Here is a 14,970-nt window from a genome sequence, read left to right on the forward strand (position 1 = left end):
GTTTTAAGGCATTTAAATTGCTGCACATATTTGAGAGTCTTAACGTACTTCATTTCACTACTAAATATATTCATCTTAAGAAAATAATCATTTTTACGAAGAACTAATCTTTTCATAACTAGTATAATTTGCCTGAAGACTAATAATGCTCCCTTTGTTTGTTATTTTTACTTGTTTTGGGGTTTTGTTTTCCAAAAGATCCTGGTGATGCCATGACTAAAGAGCTTGGCTGCTAACCAGAAAGCCCGTGGTTTGAACCCACTAGCCCCTCAAGATGTGGCAGTGTGTTTCTGTAAAGATTTCTTGCTTTGAGGACCCTATGGTGGGGCAGGTCTCCTCAGCCCTGTAGGGGCACTATGAGCCGGAATCCACTTACTGGCAGTTAGTTTGGGTTCTTGTTTTGTTTTTGTTTTCTTTTCTTCAGTGGAAGGAGATATTTTTATTACATTTATTTGAAACCAGATCCACATGTTAAATCTGCTAGACCTATTTTCAGTGACTGCAGATTTGTGGCAGAACATCCTTTCAGAATTCAGTTTCTTCATATTTGGTAAAGAGGGTAATGATGGTTCAGGAGTAGAATTCTTGTCTTCCATGCAGAAGACCTCAGTTCGATTCCCAGCCAATGTCCCTCATACATCCCATTACCCATCTTTCAGTGAAGGCTTATGGCTTCATGTCATGATCCTGAACAGGCTTCCGTGGAGCTTCCAGACTGAAACAGACTGGGAAGAAAAGCCAGGGATTTACTTCCAAAAACCTCAGCCAGTGGGAACCCGCTGCATCACAGCCGTCTGTCCACAGGTAGTCACAGGAATAGTGCAGGAGCAGGAGGTATTGTGTCCTGTTGTGCATGGAGTCACCCTGAATCAGGGACCAACTTAACAACAGCGACATGTCTGGTGATACCTTTGGGAATTCATAGTTGATATAAAACCCACCCTTCCATAGGGTCAGTTCTGATTCACAGTGACCCTGTAGGACAGAGTACATAGAACTGCTCCAGAGAGTTTCTGAGATGAAATTTCTACAGAAGCTGATAAACTCAGCTTGTCTCCTGCAGAGCAGCTGGTGGATTTTAACCACCAACCCTGCAGTTAGCAGTGCAATGCTTAACTCATTGCACCACCAGGGATCCTTATAGCTGACATAGGGATGAGTCATTTCAGAAATTTGACTCTGTGTACTTTATATGAATATGAATTCTCTTGCCTCTCCTACTTCTTAACTAGCTTTATAATTTGCAGGATTCTGGTCAAGAATCTATGAGTTCTTGTTAAAAAATCATTCATTAAAGGATAGTTTTAAATGGACAAAATTATAAGCTACTTAAAATTTAAGTGACTACTTGCATTGCTTTTTTTTTTATGATTCCCTCAAGTATTTTCTGTTTCCTTTATGAAATGAATTGTATCTGGAAAACTTTTTTTGAAATTTAATTTAATGTTTTAGTAGAATGACAAAGCAGAATATAGTAGGATTTTTGTTGTGATTGCTTTAATACCAATAAAGATGGTAACCCAGGTGCCTGGCATTGTTGTTTTTGGTTTTGTGTGCTGTTGAGTCAGTTCCAATGCATAAGGAGTCTGTATAGGGTTTCTGAGAGTGGTTGGTGGGTTTGAACTGCTATCCTTTCAGTTACCAGTCCAGTTCTTATCCACAGTACCACAGCAGGGCCAGAGTACGAGCCTGTAAATGTGAGGATCGGTCCCTTAGCACAGAGTAGTTGATTCCAGCTCTTTGAAAGGACAAAGCATGAATTTGCAGAGCAAGTAAAAATGACCAAGTATACAAGATTGCAAAACAGTGGCATTTGGCAGGAAGAAGAAGAAAAGGCAGTAATGGATCAGTAAGGAAAGTAAAAAACAGTCAGAGAAATAAAAACGAACCAGAAAAATATTCTACTCAATAATCCAAAGAAATGTGACATCAAAGGATCAAGAAGGATGAGGCCAGGGAAGAAGCCAGTATTAAAATGGCATTTCTGAGCAGAGGGGGAAAGAACAGATCATTCAATAAATGGTGTTAGAATAGTTGACCATTTTGAAAAAAAAATACATCTCAGACCATATGTAAAAATAAGCCATTAACAAGTACTTACAGTGTAAGATACCATAAAGAAAGTTAAGATAGGTAATAAAATGTTAGTAAACATGAAGAAAAAGGATTAATATTTTTAATGTAAGGAGAATTTCTTCAAAGTAATCAGAACAGGAAACCAACACAGTCAAGGAGTGAACACACTTAGTCTCTGAGGAAGAAATGTAAGATGATGCATAAATAAATGAAAAGTGTTTGTTGTTGTTGTTATGTGCCGTGAAGTTGGTTCCAACTCATAGCGACCCCTACATGGTTTCTGAGGCTGTAAATTTTTACCGGAGCACAAAGCCTCATCTTTCTCCTGCGGGACAGCTGGTAGTTTCAAACTGCTGACCTTGCGGTTTGCAGCCCAATTCATAAACCACTATGCTACCAGAGCTCCTTGTATAGATCTATGTAAAAGGATTTATGCCATCATTGATGACAATAATTTAAATACCCACCAGGTAGGAAATGGTTAAATAAGTCTGTGCATTCATATGATAAAATATCAGACAGCCATTCTTTTTTCATTTTTATTTTTAATGAAGTAAATCTGAGTTTTGTCAAAGTCACTAAAGACAGTCAGTCACAGAACTGGGCATGAAGTATAGAGTTCTGTATCGAAGCCATCAAAGATTTGGGGGAAATGCCTGGTTTTCAGTGATATTAATTGATGGGATTAAAAGGGGTGATCAAAGCAAATAGTGAGATTAGTGTTTTGAACCCAGATCTGCCTGCATCAGACTGTTTAGAAGAATTGCTAAATCTGCAGATCAGGGTATCATCACCTTAGACCTGTGGAATTCAAATCTCAGGATGAAACCTGGGAACATTTTTTTTCTTTTTTTTTTGATACACACTTGTCCCAAGATGCATAGGCCCAGGCAGTGAAGTTTAGGAATCACTGGTGTAGACACTGAACTAGAGTTTTTTGACCAGACTTGGGAAGCAAATAGATGCAAGAAGTGTGCTTGTTCCTCATTCTAACATAGCAAATCTAGGGCAGTGGGAAAAGAAACACTCCCGACATCTCTGAAAGAAAAGCGTAAAAGGAAGTTTCTGTTAAGTCAGAAAAGAAAAAAGTTCATGATGGAAAATTCCTGGGCTATTTTTAATGAGATTTTGCTTGGATCCATTATCAACACTCACGCAAACAGCAGCCAAAAAATCAAAACAGTATATTGCATTAGGTAAATCTGCTGCACAAGACCTCTTTAAAAGTGTTCAAGAGCAAAGTTATCAGTTTGAGGACTAAGGTGTGCCTGACCCCAGCCATGATATTTGCTATCATCTCAAATGCACGTGAAAGTTCGACAGTGAATAAAGATGACCATTGAAGAATTGACGCATTTGAGTTATGATATTGGAGATGAATATTTTAAGTACCAGTGACCGCCAGAAGAACAAACAAATCTGTGCTGGAAGAAGTAGAAATCAGAATGGCAAGACTGCATCGCCCATCCTTCAGACATGTTATACCATGTCCCTGGAAAAGGACATAATGTTTGATAAAGTAGAAGGTCAGTAAAAAAGAGGAAAGATCCCTAAAGAGATGGCTTAACACAGTGGCAGCAACAATGGGCTCAAATATAATGACAATTGTGAGGATGGCGGATGGCACAGGACCAGCCGGTGTTTCGTTCTGTTGTACATAGGTCACTAGGATTGGAAACTGACTCAATGGCACCTAACGATTAAAGGTGTTTTTTTTACCCACAATAAAATTATCTTCACAATATCCTTTTACTTTTTGGACAGTGTTCAAAATACTATTTTAATATCAGAACCATACCAACTAAAAGCTTAGCTATGTTTTGTGACCAGGAGCGTAAAGGAGACTTTGTGCTTTCGATGATATTTTTTAAAGGTATCCACAACTTCATCATGGACCCAAATGAGAAGGGTAGAAGCACAGGTAGAAGAAGTATCAGAGGAAGCAAGGCAGAATGTCATGAAGTCCCAAGAAATGGAACACTTTGGGAACAGATGGAGGGTTTGAGAGTCAGCCGAATGGGGCCTAGATGGGCGTCAGTCCAGCTGCCTGGTGAAGAGCAGGGTGCCATAGGGATAGTGTTAGCCTGAGGAGGCTTGAGCTTGGCTGAAGATGACTAGGTGCCGGGGCAAGGATTTGGAAATAAGTGGGAAGTTGGGGATGGGGTGGCAGTTGGAGGGAACACTATTTTTTGAACAGATGATTCAGTTAAGGGGAGAGTCGTGGGAGACAGTTTGCTTGTTTAGTCCTTAGCTAGATTGCCTCTGTAGTTAGAGTGCCCCAAATTCCTTCCATCTCTGAGTTGAAGGCACTGTGTTTTCGCTCATTAGCCCCAACCAGTAACTTGAAGCTTGTGCCTCTTAACTCTCCGTTGACTTGTTCCCACCCACACAGTCACATCTATTAGTGGCTGCTAACTGACATTAAATAACTTTAAATAAAAGTGTGTCCCCTCTGATGAATTTGAATTCTGTAGTGTATTCTGCCTGATTTCTTTACCTCTCTCGGTATTTCTTTCTCTAAAGTCAGAAACCGTTTTTTGTTGTGTGTGTTTTTTTTTTTTAAATACTAATTTCTTGGCAGATTTCAAAAATTTACTAGACTTTTATAGGCATTTGTCATGGTTCTTCTTTAAATTTGTCTTGCTCCCCCTTTCTCCTGTCTGCCCCCCACTACTTTTTTCCAAGGACTTTGCAGTAACTTTTTACATCTCAACTGCTATCTTAAAAAGCTTTGCATATAACATGACTCCAAATCACAGTAAGTGTAAAAAGACATTTTTCACCCTTGACCATTGCATGTGAGGTGAGCAAGCAGTTTCTGAGGTAGTTACATTCAAAGTGTCAGCTGGGGTGCAGATACCATGGGTGCCCAAAGAGAACGCTAGTTGTAACTTTTCAGTCTGGGAGAAGCAAGCCACTATCAGCTTTTTGTGATTAACCAATAACTCTATAGCTAATCTGTGGCGCTGTGGGTTAATGCACAGGACTGCAAAGTCGGTTTGAACCACAAGGTTGGTGGTTCAGGCTCACCAGTTACTCCTTGGAAACCCTATACAGGGTTGCTATGGGTTAGAACTGACTCTACGGAACTTAACAACAACAATCACCTACATACCATTTAGTGTCTTCCTTATCTTTTCTCTCTCATTCTTTGATATGTATATATATGCAATGAATATGGGAATGTTGATAGAGAATTTGGCTATGGTTGCCCAGGATTCTAGAGGTTCCATGTGGATACTGAAGAAAATGTCTTTGTCTAATATCAAGACTAATAATTTGTAATTATTTCTGATATGCTTTCCAAGTTAATACATGTTTTGTTGTTAACATTTGTTTAATAGTTGAACATAGAAAAATGAAATGGTATTGACCATCTTTGGTTTTAGAGAGGAAATGGAATATGAAATTCATTTTCTAGGAGGGAGAAAAAAAAAAAATCTCCCTGGATATTTTATAGATAACCAAATCTGACTTCTTCCAGTGTTGAGAAGTATGGTCTGGGATAGAGGATCCAAAGCTTGCTCTCTTGTGTGTATTTGGGATCTGATAATACATCCTTGTAACAGCCCCAAGAGGTGGCCATGATGTAATAAGGAATAAAGACAAAGGGAGGATAAATGACTTGCCCAAAGTCATCTAATTCAGCTAGACATGAAATAATTTAATTCATATGTCTTTTTATAGACCTCTTCTCTTTTCACCATACCACGCTTTCTCCATAAAAACTTAAAAAGAGACTTTGCTACCAAATAACTGTTTAGTGGTGTTAAGATAACCCTGTACAGGGTCGCTATGAGTTGGAACCGACTCCACGGCACATAACCACCGCCGCCACCACTCTACATATTGAAGAGTGAATTTACTACCTTTATGTATTTATTTATTATTTGATTTAAAAGCATGCAAGTATGTACTCAGTCATATTAAATCTAAGTATTCTGCTTTCTTTTGTTCTAGGTTTTCTATCCTAGCAAGGATGGTACAAAGATACCAATGTTCATTGTGCATAAAAAAGGCATAAAATTGGATGGTTCACATCCTGCTTTCTTATATGGCTATGGTGGCTTCAACATATCTATTACACCCAACTACAGGTAAGCACAGAACTCTTTTGCAACCTCAACATTTGATCTTCTCTATAGAGTAGGGAAAAAAGCAACAACAGGCTTCTCTACACAATCATGTTTTTCTAATGTCCTTACTTCCTGCTTGTTGTTTTTGTAGAGGGGCAAGATTATATGTTATCTTGGGTAGCACTGTAGGATAAGCACTAGCCTACTAACTGTAAGGTAGCAGTTCAAACCCACCAGCCACTCCTCACAAACCATATACAAGGCTACTGTGAGTCGTAACTGACTTGATGGAACTCAGCAACACCAACAACAGCCTGGATTTTTGGTTAGGAATTGTGGGTCACTACAAGCTAATAGTGTAATAGCTGGTTGGAAATTAGATGCTGAAGTTATAGCTTGCCTGGCTACAGAAGGTTGGTGTCATTTCAGGTCTTTAAGTTAGGAAGTTCTACTTTCATTGTTTTAGCATTTGTCACCACCAGAATGTCCTTAGTCTTCTCTTCAAAGGGAATGCTTTTCAGTTCATGTGATGATTTTTTGTTTAACAGTATAGAATCATAAAATAGACTTTTATATTGATCCTTAAATATATATTTTGCACGTTCTGTTGTTCAGCCCATTTTAAATGGTTCTCTGCTTATTGTTTCTGTGATGCTTTCCCAGATAACATGTTCTTTTGGTTTTTTGTGTTTTGTTTTTAAAGCTTTAATTGTGAATTAAAAGATAGTTTACATGGGAGAACATTGGTTTTGCACTCATCCTATCATGTTTTGTTTCATTACAATGATTACAGTCCCCTCTATGCATCATCATTTAACAGTATTTGCTTCTGTTCCCTCTGTTTTGTTGTCGTCTTTTGATGTACACAAAGTCAGTCAGAAATCATTTAAACAACCAAAGGGCACATTGTGCAAGCCAGCTTCCGTTGTCTTTCAGTTAATCTAGAGTCCTCAGCTCCTCTGTCTCTCCATGTCATAACTTCTGCCTCCACCTCTGCAGATAACATGTTCTTGGAGGGAAAAAATAAAATAAAAACTGCATTTATACATTTGCTATTGTTTATGTAAGTTTCTAAAAGGAACTCACTAGCACAAAGGTTAAGCACTTGAGGCTAGCCCAAAAGGTAAAAAGACCTGGATCTGCTCCGGTAAAAATCATAGCCTAGAAAACCCTATGGAGCAATTCTGTTGTTAGGTGCCAACGAGTCAGTTCCGACTCATAATGACACTATGCACAGCAGAACGAAACACTGCTCAGTGGGTCCTACACCATCCTCACAATTGTTGTTACACTTAAGTCCATTGTTGATGCCACTGTGCAAATCCATCTCACTGGGGCTCTTCTTTTTCTCTGACCCTCCACTTTGCCAAGCTTGATATCCTTCTCCCTCCTGACAACATGTCCCGAGTATGAGAGACGAAGTCTTGCCATCCTGGCGACTAAGGACCATTCTGGCTGTACTTCCAACATAGATTTGTTTGTTCTTCTGGCAGCCCATGGTACTCTCAGTATTCTTCTTCAAAACCATAACTCAAATGCATCAATTCTTCTAGGTCTTCCTTATTCATTCTCCAACTTTCACATGCCTATGAGGCAATTGAAAATACCATGGCTTGAATTAGGCACACCTTAGTCCTCAAACTGGCTTCTTTGCTCTTGAACACTTTAAAGCAGTCTTATGCCACAGATTTGTGTAATACAATTCGATATTTGATTTCTTGGCTGCTGCTTCCATGAGTGTTGATTGTGGATCCAAGTAAAATGAAGTCTTTGACAACGTCAGTCTTTTCTCCATTTATTGTTGCTGTTAGGTGCCCTTGAGTCAGTACTGACTCATAGCAACCTTATGCACAAGAGAATGAAATGCTGCCCAGTCCTGCACCTACCTCACAGTCGTTGCTACATTTGAGCCCATCTCTGCTGCTACTGTGCCCATCTCATTGGGGGTCTTCCTCTTTTTCTCTAACCCTCCATTTTACCAAACATGATATCCTCCTGTCAATGTGTCTGAAGTATGAAATACTAAGTGGCCATCCTGGCTTCCAGGGAGCATTCTGATTATACTTCTTCCAACACAGATTGGTTTGTTCTTTTGGCAGTCCATGGTACTTTTACTTTCAATATTCTCCTCCAACACCATAGCTCAAATGTATCAAATCTTCTGTGGTCTTCCTTATTCACTGTCCAACTTTCACATGCATTTATTATAACATGAGATTACTGAAAATACCATGGCTGGGGTCAGGCATGCCTTAGTCCTGAAACTGACATCTTTGCTCTTGAACATTTTAAAGAGGTCTTGTGCAGCAGATTGTTGCCCTAATGCAGTACTTCATTTGATTTCTTCACTGCCGCTTCCTTGAGTGTTGATGGTTGATCCGAGCAAAATAAAGTCTTTGACAATTTCATTCTTTTCTTGATTTATTGTAATGTTATTTACTGATCCATTGGTGAGAATTTTTGTTTTTTTTACATTGAAGTGCAACCCATATAGAAGGCTGTCATCTTAGATCTTCATCAGTATTTTAAGTCCTCTTTGCTTTCAGCCAGCAAGGTTGTATCATCTGTATATCACAGGTTGTTGATGAGTCTTCCTCCTATTCTGATACCATGTTTTCATGTAATCCAGCTTCCTAGATTATTTGCTCAGCATACAGATTGAGTAGGTATGGTGAAAGAATACAATCCTGGCACACACCTCTCCTAATTTAAAACTATTCAGTGTCCCACTGTTCTATTTGAACAACTGCCTCTTGGTCTATGTATAGGTTCCACATTAGCACAATTAAAGTGTTCCAGAATACTCATTCTCCACATTGTTGTTCATTTATTGCTCTGGTGCGGATTTTTGTTTTCTTTATATTGAGGTATCCATACTGAAGGGTGTCGTATTTGATCTTCATCAGTAAGTGTTTTAAGTCCTCTTCACTTTCAGCTGGCGAGGTTGTATCATCTGCGTATCACGAATTGTTATTGAGTTGTCCTCCAATCCTGATGCCACGTTGTCCTTCATATAACCCATTTTCTCAGATTATTTGTTCAGTGTACAGATCAGATAAGTATGGTGAAAGAATGTCATCCTGGTGCACAACCTTTTCTGCTTTCAACTATTCATTATACCCTTACTCTGTTCAAACAACTGTTTCTTAGTTTATATACAGATTCCTCATAGACATAATCAAATCTCCTGGAATACCCATTCTTCACAGTGTTATCCACAGTTTCGCGTAATCCACACAGTCAAAAGCCTTTGATTAGTCAGTAAATCACAGCTAAACATCTTTCTAGTATACTCTGTTTCCTGCCAGTATCCATCTGACATCATCCCTCCTTCCACATCCTTTTCTGAATCTGGCTTGAGTTTCTGGCAGTTCTCTATCAATGTACTCTTTTTTTTTTTTTTTAAATCAATGTACTCTTATAGCCATTTTTAAATTATCATCTTCAAAATTTTACTTGCACGTAATATTAATGATACTGTTTGATGTTTTCCACATTCTGTTGGGTCACCTCTCTTTGTAATGGGCACTAATATAGATCACGTCCAATCAGTTGGCCAGGTTTCTTGGCATAGATGAGTGAGTGCCTCCAGTGCTGCATGAATTTGTTGAAAGATTTCCATTTGTATTCCATCAATTCTTGGAGCCTTGTTTTTTGCTAATAACTTCAGTATAGCTTGGACCTCTTCTAGTACCATTGGTTCTTGATCATATGCTTTCTCTTGAAATGGTTGAACATCAGCCATTAATTTTTGGTACAGTGCCTCCATGTTTACTTTCTGTCGTCTTTGGATACTTTTGCATCATTCAATATTTAGCCCTTAGAGTCCTTCATTATTGCAAATAGAGGCTTGAATTTTTTTTCTTCCGTTTTTTTTCAGGTTAAGAAATGCTGAGGCTGGTTTTTTCCTTTTGATTTTTTAACTATAGATCTTTGCACAATCTCCCCTTGGAAATACTCTGTTCAACTCTTTTGATTCCTCATTTCTTCCATTCACTTTAGCATCTCTACCCTGGAAAGCAAAAGTCTCTGCTGACATCCACTTTGGTCTTTTCTTTCTTTCCTGTTGCTTTCCGCACAGATGTGTTCTTGATGTCATCCGACCACTCTTCTGGTCTTCAGACTTAGTGTCTAATGCATCAAAAAGGTGTCTATGGAGCAATTCTACTCTGTCGTACTAATCCCGCTGAGTCAGAATCAACTCAAGGTCATACAACAACATAGAAAAATTTGTCAATTTTCTGCAAGCATTATTTTAACATAAAATTTCTAGTATAAAATGGAATTTGCTTTGAATATTCTTAATATAAGGAGTCCTAGTGTGGTGTTATAGGATAAGCACTGGACTGCCAACTGTTAGTTAGGTCAGCTGTCAAACTACCAGCCATAACTTGGAAGCTCTATAGAAGTAACAACAACAACATTCTTAATAAAGACAAGAAATTTCCTGTTAGGAAGACCATATATACATACGGGAATGTTGTTAGTAAGTTGGTTCCGACTCATAACAGCCCTGTGTAGGATTTCCGAGGAACAGCTCATGGGTTTGAACGGCCAACCTTGAAGCTGAAACTGAACTTACAGTCCAGTGCATTATCCTGCAGTGCCACACCAGTACTCCACATATGTGGGTAGGGGATTCCTGTTCAGATGATGTTACATACATGTGACGTGTATGGGGAATTCGTTGTTTGTTTGTTTTTTTAAAGATGAAGGGGTAGTACATATTCCTTACTAGGCATATACAGGCAATAAATGAAAAGTTAACTGTTTTAACTGTTTCTCAGTGTGTCCAGGCTGATTTTCGTGAGGCATTTGGGTGGCGTCCTTGCAGTGGCCAACATCAGAGGAGGTGGCGAATATGGAGAGACGTGGCATAAAGGTGAGGTATTATCTCTACAGAAACACAAATCTGATGTCATCAGACCAGGGTTATGCTCAGCCTTTCTCTTTGAATGAGGTGAGGAGACTTTGGAGAACCAAAGCATTTGGGTTGACATAAAGTCAGGATATTTATAAGCACATTGCTGATATGAACAAAAAACCACTCAGTCTTTCCATATTTTATTTTCTCTCGTAATCTGTTTGTTGTTACATAATAACCTTTTCAAAGCTTTTCCAATAGACCATACTCAAAATTATTTTCTTTGAACAATGTTTGGGGTAACTTTTTATCTGTCACTGTCAGAAGTGAGTCTTGGAGGCCTTTTGGCTTGCTTTGTGTTGTCTTCTGTTAGCATTGCTTTTATAGTGCAGTTACTTGGTTATCTCTACAGACTACAAAACAGAGTGGCTATCCTTGTGCTTGTTTTCTCTGATCTTTCCAACATTGCTGAGAAATAGCCCCCTCCAGCATTACTGCTATGCTTATCATGTTGTTTCAGACATAAGAGCTAAGTCATTCTTCTTTTCTGACTTTAATAATCCCATCTCCTTTCGCGGGTCTCCTGAATCCTGAATCTAGCTGATTGAGGCTCTTGCTTCGGCTCTCAACCTCACACCCCAGATTATCACAATTTCATTAAAATGATCATTATTTCTAAAACACTTAGTCTCTTCTATTTGTTTCTATGTGATGCACACCCCTCCCCCAGGTTTTCGTGTGTCTGGTGATTTTCCGCAGGTGATGATCTTCACTTGCCTTCATCTGTGTCCTTGGGGTAGATATGGGACTGCATCTTCACTTCCGCCAGCCGCACACGCTTCTCTTCTCTCTCTACATCAGTCAGCAACTTAGGATATGAAAAGTCCCATCATGGTGAAAGTGCTTGAGGCTGGTCAGCACTACCAGGCAAGAGTGGCATCAGAGACCACCCTTTAACTCTCCGCATCCACCTGCTCTTCTCTGCCCTCCCAAACTGAGCCCTCAAACTCTGGTTTTCTGCATCTAACAAATCCGCCAAGATAAGGGTAGGGCTGTAAAGAACTTTTTCATAAATCTATTAAGTATCAAGATACAGGAAAGGCATGACCCAGTATGCATCCCAAGGGGTGACATCAAACTTGATGTCAAACTTTAATGAATAGGTATGATCAGGCCCTTGGCCTGCCTGCCATTATTGGATCAACTGTTGCCCAGAGTTATGCCCAGAGACTTTATTGTCATTGAAATTGCCTAGAATTCATTGTAAATTTTGCCCAGTATTAAAGTTTAATTAATTGCCTTAAAATCATATTGTGGAATGAAGATATTAAAAGATGACTGATGAAAGGAGAATAAAAAAGAATAAAGTCTCTGCATCTCATCTGTTTGAAATACATTCCAAATTCATATACTAAATCTGGATCCCTTCATCATACTTTCCAATCAAGATTGCCAGTGGTACATGTCCTGAAACACATGCCCATAGGCTATGACCCTTTCCTGAAAAAACCTGGATTCTTCATACACCCTTTCTGATCATTATGTTCCCACCCTGTTCTGACAAAGGAAGGCCTTTAGTCTTGGGCAACTCTCATTCTCTAATATTTATAATATTAATTGTTGTTATTAAGTGCTGTCAAGTCAACTCCGACCCATAGTGACCCTGTATAGGGTTTCCAAGGAGCAGCTGGTGAGCTTGAACCTCCAACCTTGCAGTTCAAATGGCTTTGCAGTCTGGCTCATTAACCCACAGCACCACACCAGGACTCCTGGTTAATCTAATTCATTCTATTAAGTAGAACCAACTTATTGTCCAAAAATCAAGGTGACAGGGATGGCCAATGGGTTTAAAGCTTTACTCAGACTAAAAATAGACTGTCCAAGTTTAGACTTGTTAAATATTAGAGACTATTAGGAATATTCTCGAAAGTTAGCAGTGATGGAGAATCCAGATATTAACCCAACCAGTTACAGCCAAATGATTTTTGACAAAGTGCCTAGGCACATTGCACGGGGAAGAGACAGTCTCTTTAACAAATGGTGCTGGCAGAACTGGAAAGAGATATGTAAAAGACTGAGACAAGACCTTCGCCTCACACCCTATACAAAAATGAACTCAACATGGATTAAAGATCTAAATATGAATCCTAAAATTATGAAGATCATCAATGAAAAAATAGGGACGAACGTGAGGGCGCTAATTCAGGGAATATTCAGACTGCCACACATTTTGAAAAATACACAAACAAAAATAGACAAAATAGACAAGTGGGACATATTAAAATTAACTTGTGTGCATCAAAAGACTTCACCAAGAGAGTAAAAAGGGAGCCCACAGACTGGGAAAAAATCTTCTGCAACGACATTTCAGATAAGGGACTCATCTCTAAAATATATAGGAAATTACTACACATCTACAAAAATAAGACAAATAACCCAATCAAAAAATGGGCACAGGATATGAACAGACACTTCACCAGGGAGGAGCTCTGGGTAGCCAACAAACATGAAGAAATGTTCACGATCACTAGCCATTAGAGAGATGCAAATCAAAACAACAATGAGATACCATCTCACACCAGCAATAAAAGCAAAGAGTAAAAGAGTTGAGGACAATAAATGCTGGCAGGGATGTGGAGAGACTGGGACACTCCTGCATTGCTGGTGGGACTAAAAAATGGTCCAACCTCTCTGGAAAACAATATGGCACTTCCTCAGAAGGTTGAAAATAGAAATACCATTCGATCCAGCAATTCCTCTACTGGGTATTTACCCACAAGAGAAACGAGCCACAACATGGGAAATTATATGCAAACCTATGTTCATAGCTGCACTTTTTATAATAGCAAAAAGTTGGAGCCAGCCAAAGTACCCATCAACTGAAGAATGGATAAACAAGCTGTGGTACATACACACAATGGAGTATTATGCTACCTTGAAAAATAACAAGGAAGCTGCATGCCACTTCCTAACATGGATGAACCTTAAGGGCATTATGTTGAGTGAAATCAGTCAGTCACAAAAGGAAAAATACTGCATAGGACCACTAATGTAAAAGACTAAGAAAAAGAACCCATACTAATCCACTAAAGTGGATTCCTAGTTGGTTAGTAGGATGTAGGGGTAGGGATAGGGGTGGGAGGGAAAGGTGGATCACAGGGCAGGGAATAGACACAGGATAATTTGGGTATTGGGTAGGGGGGCAAGATACAAGTAAGGAGAGGGGAATTGAAGAACAAAGCAGATGGGAGAACAATTAGACAGGTATGAATGGGCTAAATGGGACAGAGGTAAAAAACGATGTAGGCACAGCTTTGGAACAACAGGGCTCTGGAATACAGAGACTGAGACATGGATGGAATGGGGAAAAGGGGGGGAATAATGTTAAGATGCTTGGCTGTCTTTTGAATCATGGTTTTCCTTGCAATATATTATAAAACAGACACTGGAGAGGGAGAGAAAGGAATAACCAGAAATGTCAACGTGGAAAGCTTGTAAGCCCATCTTCTGCCTATAACTGATTGGAATACCTAAAATGGGGCTACAATGTGTCCAGTGAAGGAGGTTTCCTGAGGAGCCTCTGCATTACATGGGAGTATAGGTGGAAGCCCAAACTACATCCAGACCTTCAGGGACAGGACATTTCCCACTTAAAAAGACAAGCACACCAGCCGGGAGCAGCTAGAAAACCAGAAGATACTTCCTGAAAGAAGGAGCTACAGGAAAAATACAAAACAGTAAGGACAGTCCGACTGTTATCACAAGAACATACAGGTTGCTTGCCCAGAAGACATCAAAGCAAGTGGTTGGGTCCTCTCAGTGCAAATTCTCTTCCAAGACTAAGACGCAAGGGAAATAAACGCTTTGATTGGCAACCACACATGTCACCCAGAAGGTGAAGTGTTATCAGGACTGATTATGAGGGTCAGAAATCTAAAGGTGGACATTTTGTAG

The 14,970-nt window shown here is 39.3% G+C and overlaps 1 protein-coding gene across 1 annotated transcript in view; it reads left to right on the forward strand.

Moving 5' to 3' along the window:
* PREP (prolyl endopeptidase) overlaps nt 1-14,970 on the forward strand; it is a 154,061-nt gene that overhangs the window by 130,309 nt on the left and 8,782 nt on the right. Inside the window, exons 11-12 of the mRNA XM_006839965.1 lie at nt 6,037-6,173; nt 10,940-11,034. Coding sequence (XP_006840028.1) covers nt 6,037-6,173; nt 10,940-11,034 — 232 coding nt within the window. The remainder of the gene's footprint in view (nt 1-6,036; nt 6,174-10,939; nt 11,035-14,970) is intronic.

Source organism: Chrysochloris asiatica, unplaced genomic scaffold, assembly GCF_000296735.1.
Source record: "Chrysochloris asiatica unplaced genomic scaffold, ChrAsi1.0 scaffold00027, whole genome shotgun sequence".
Taxonomy (NCBI): Eukaryota; Metazoa; Chordata; class Mammalia; order Afrosoricida; family Chrysochloridae; genus Chrysochloris; species Chrysochloris asiatica.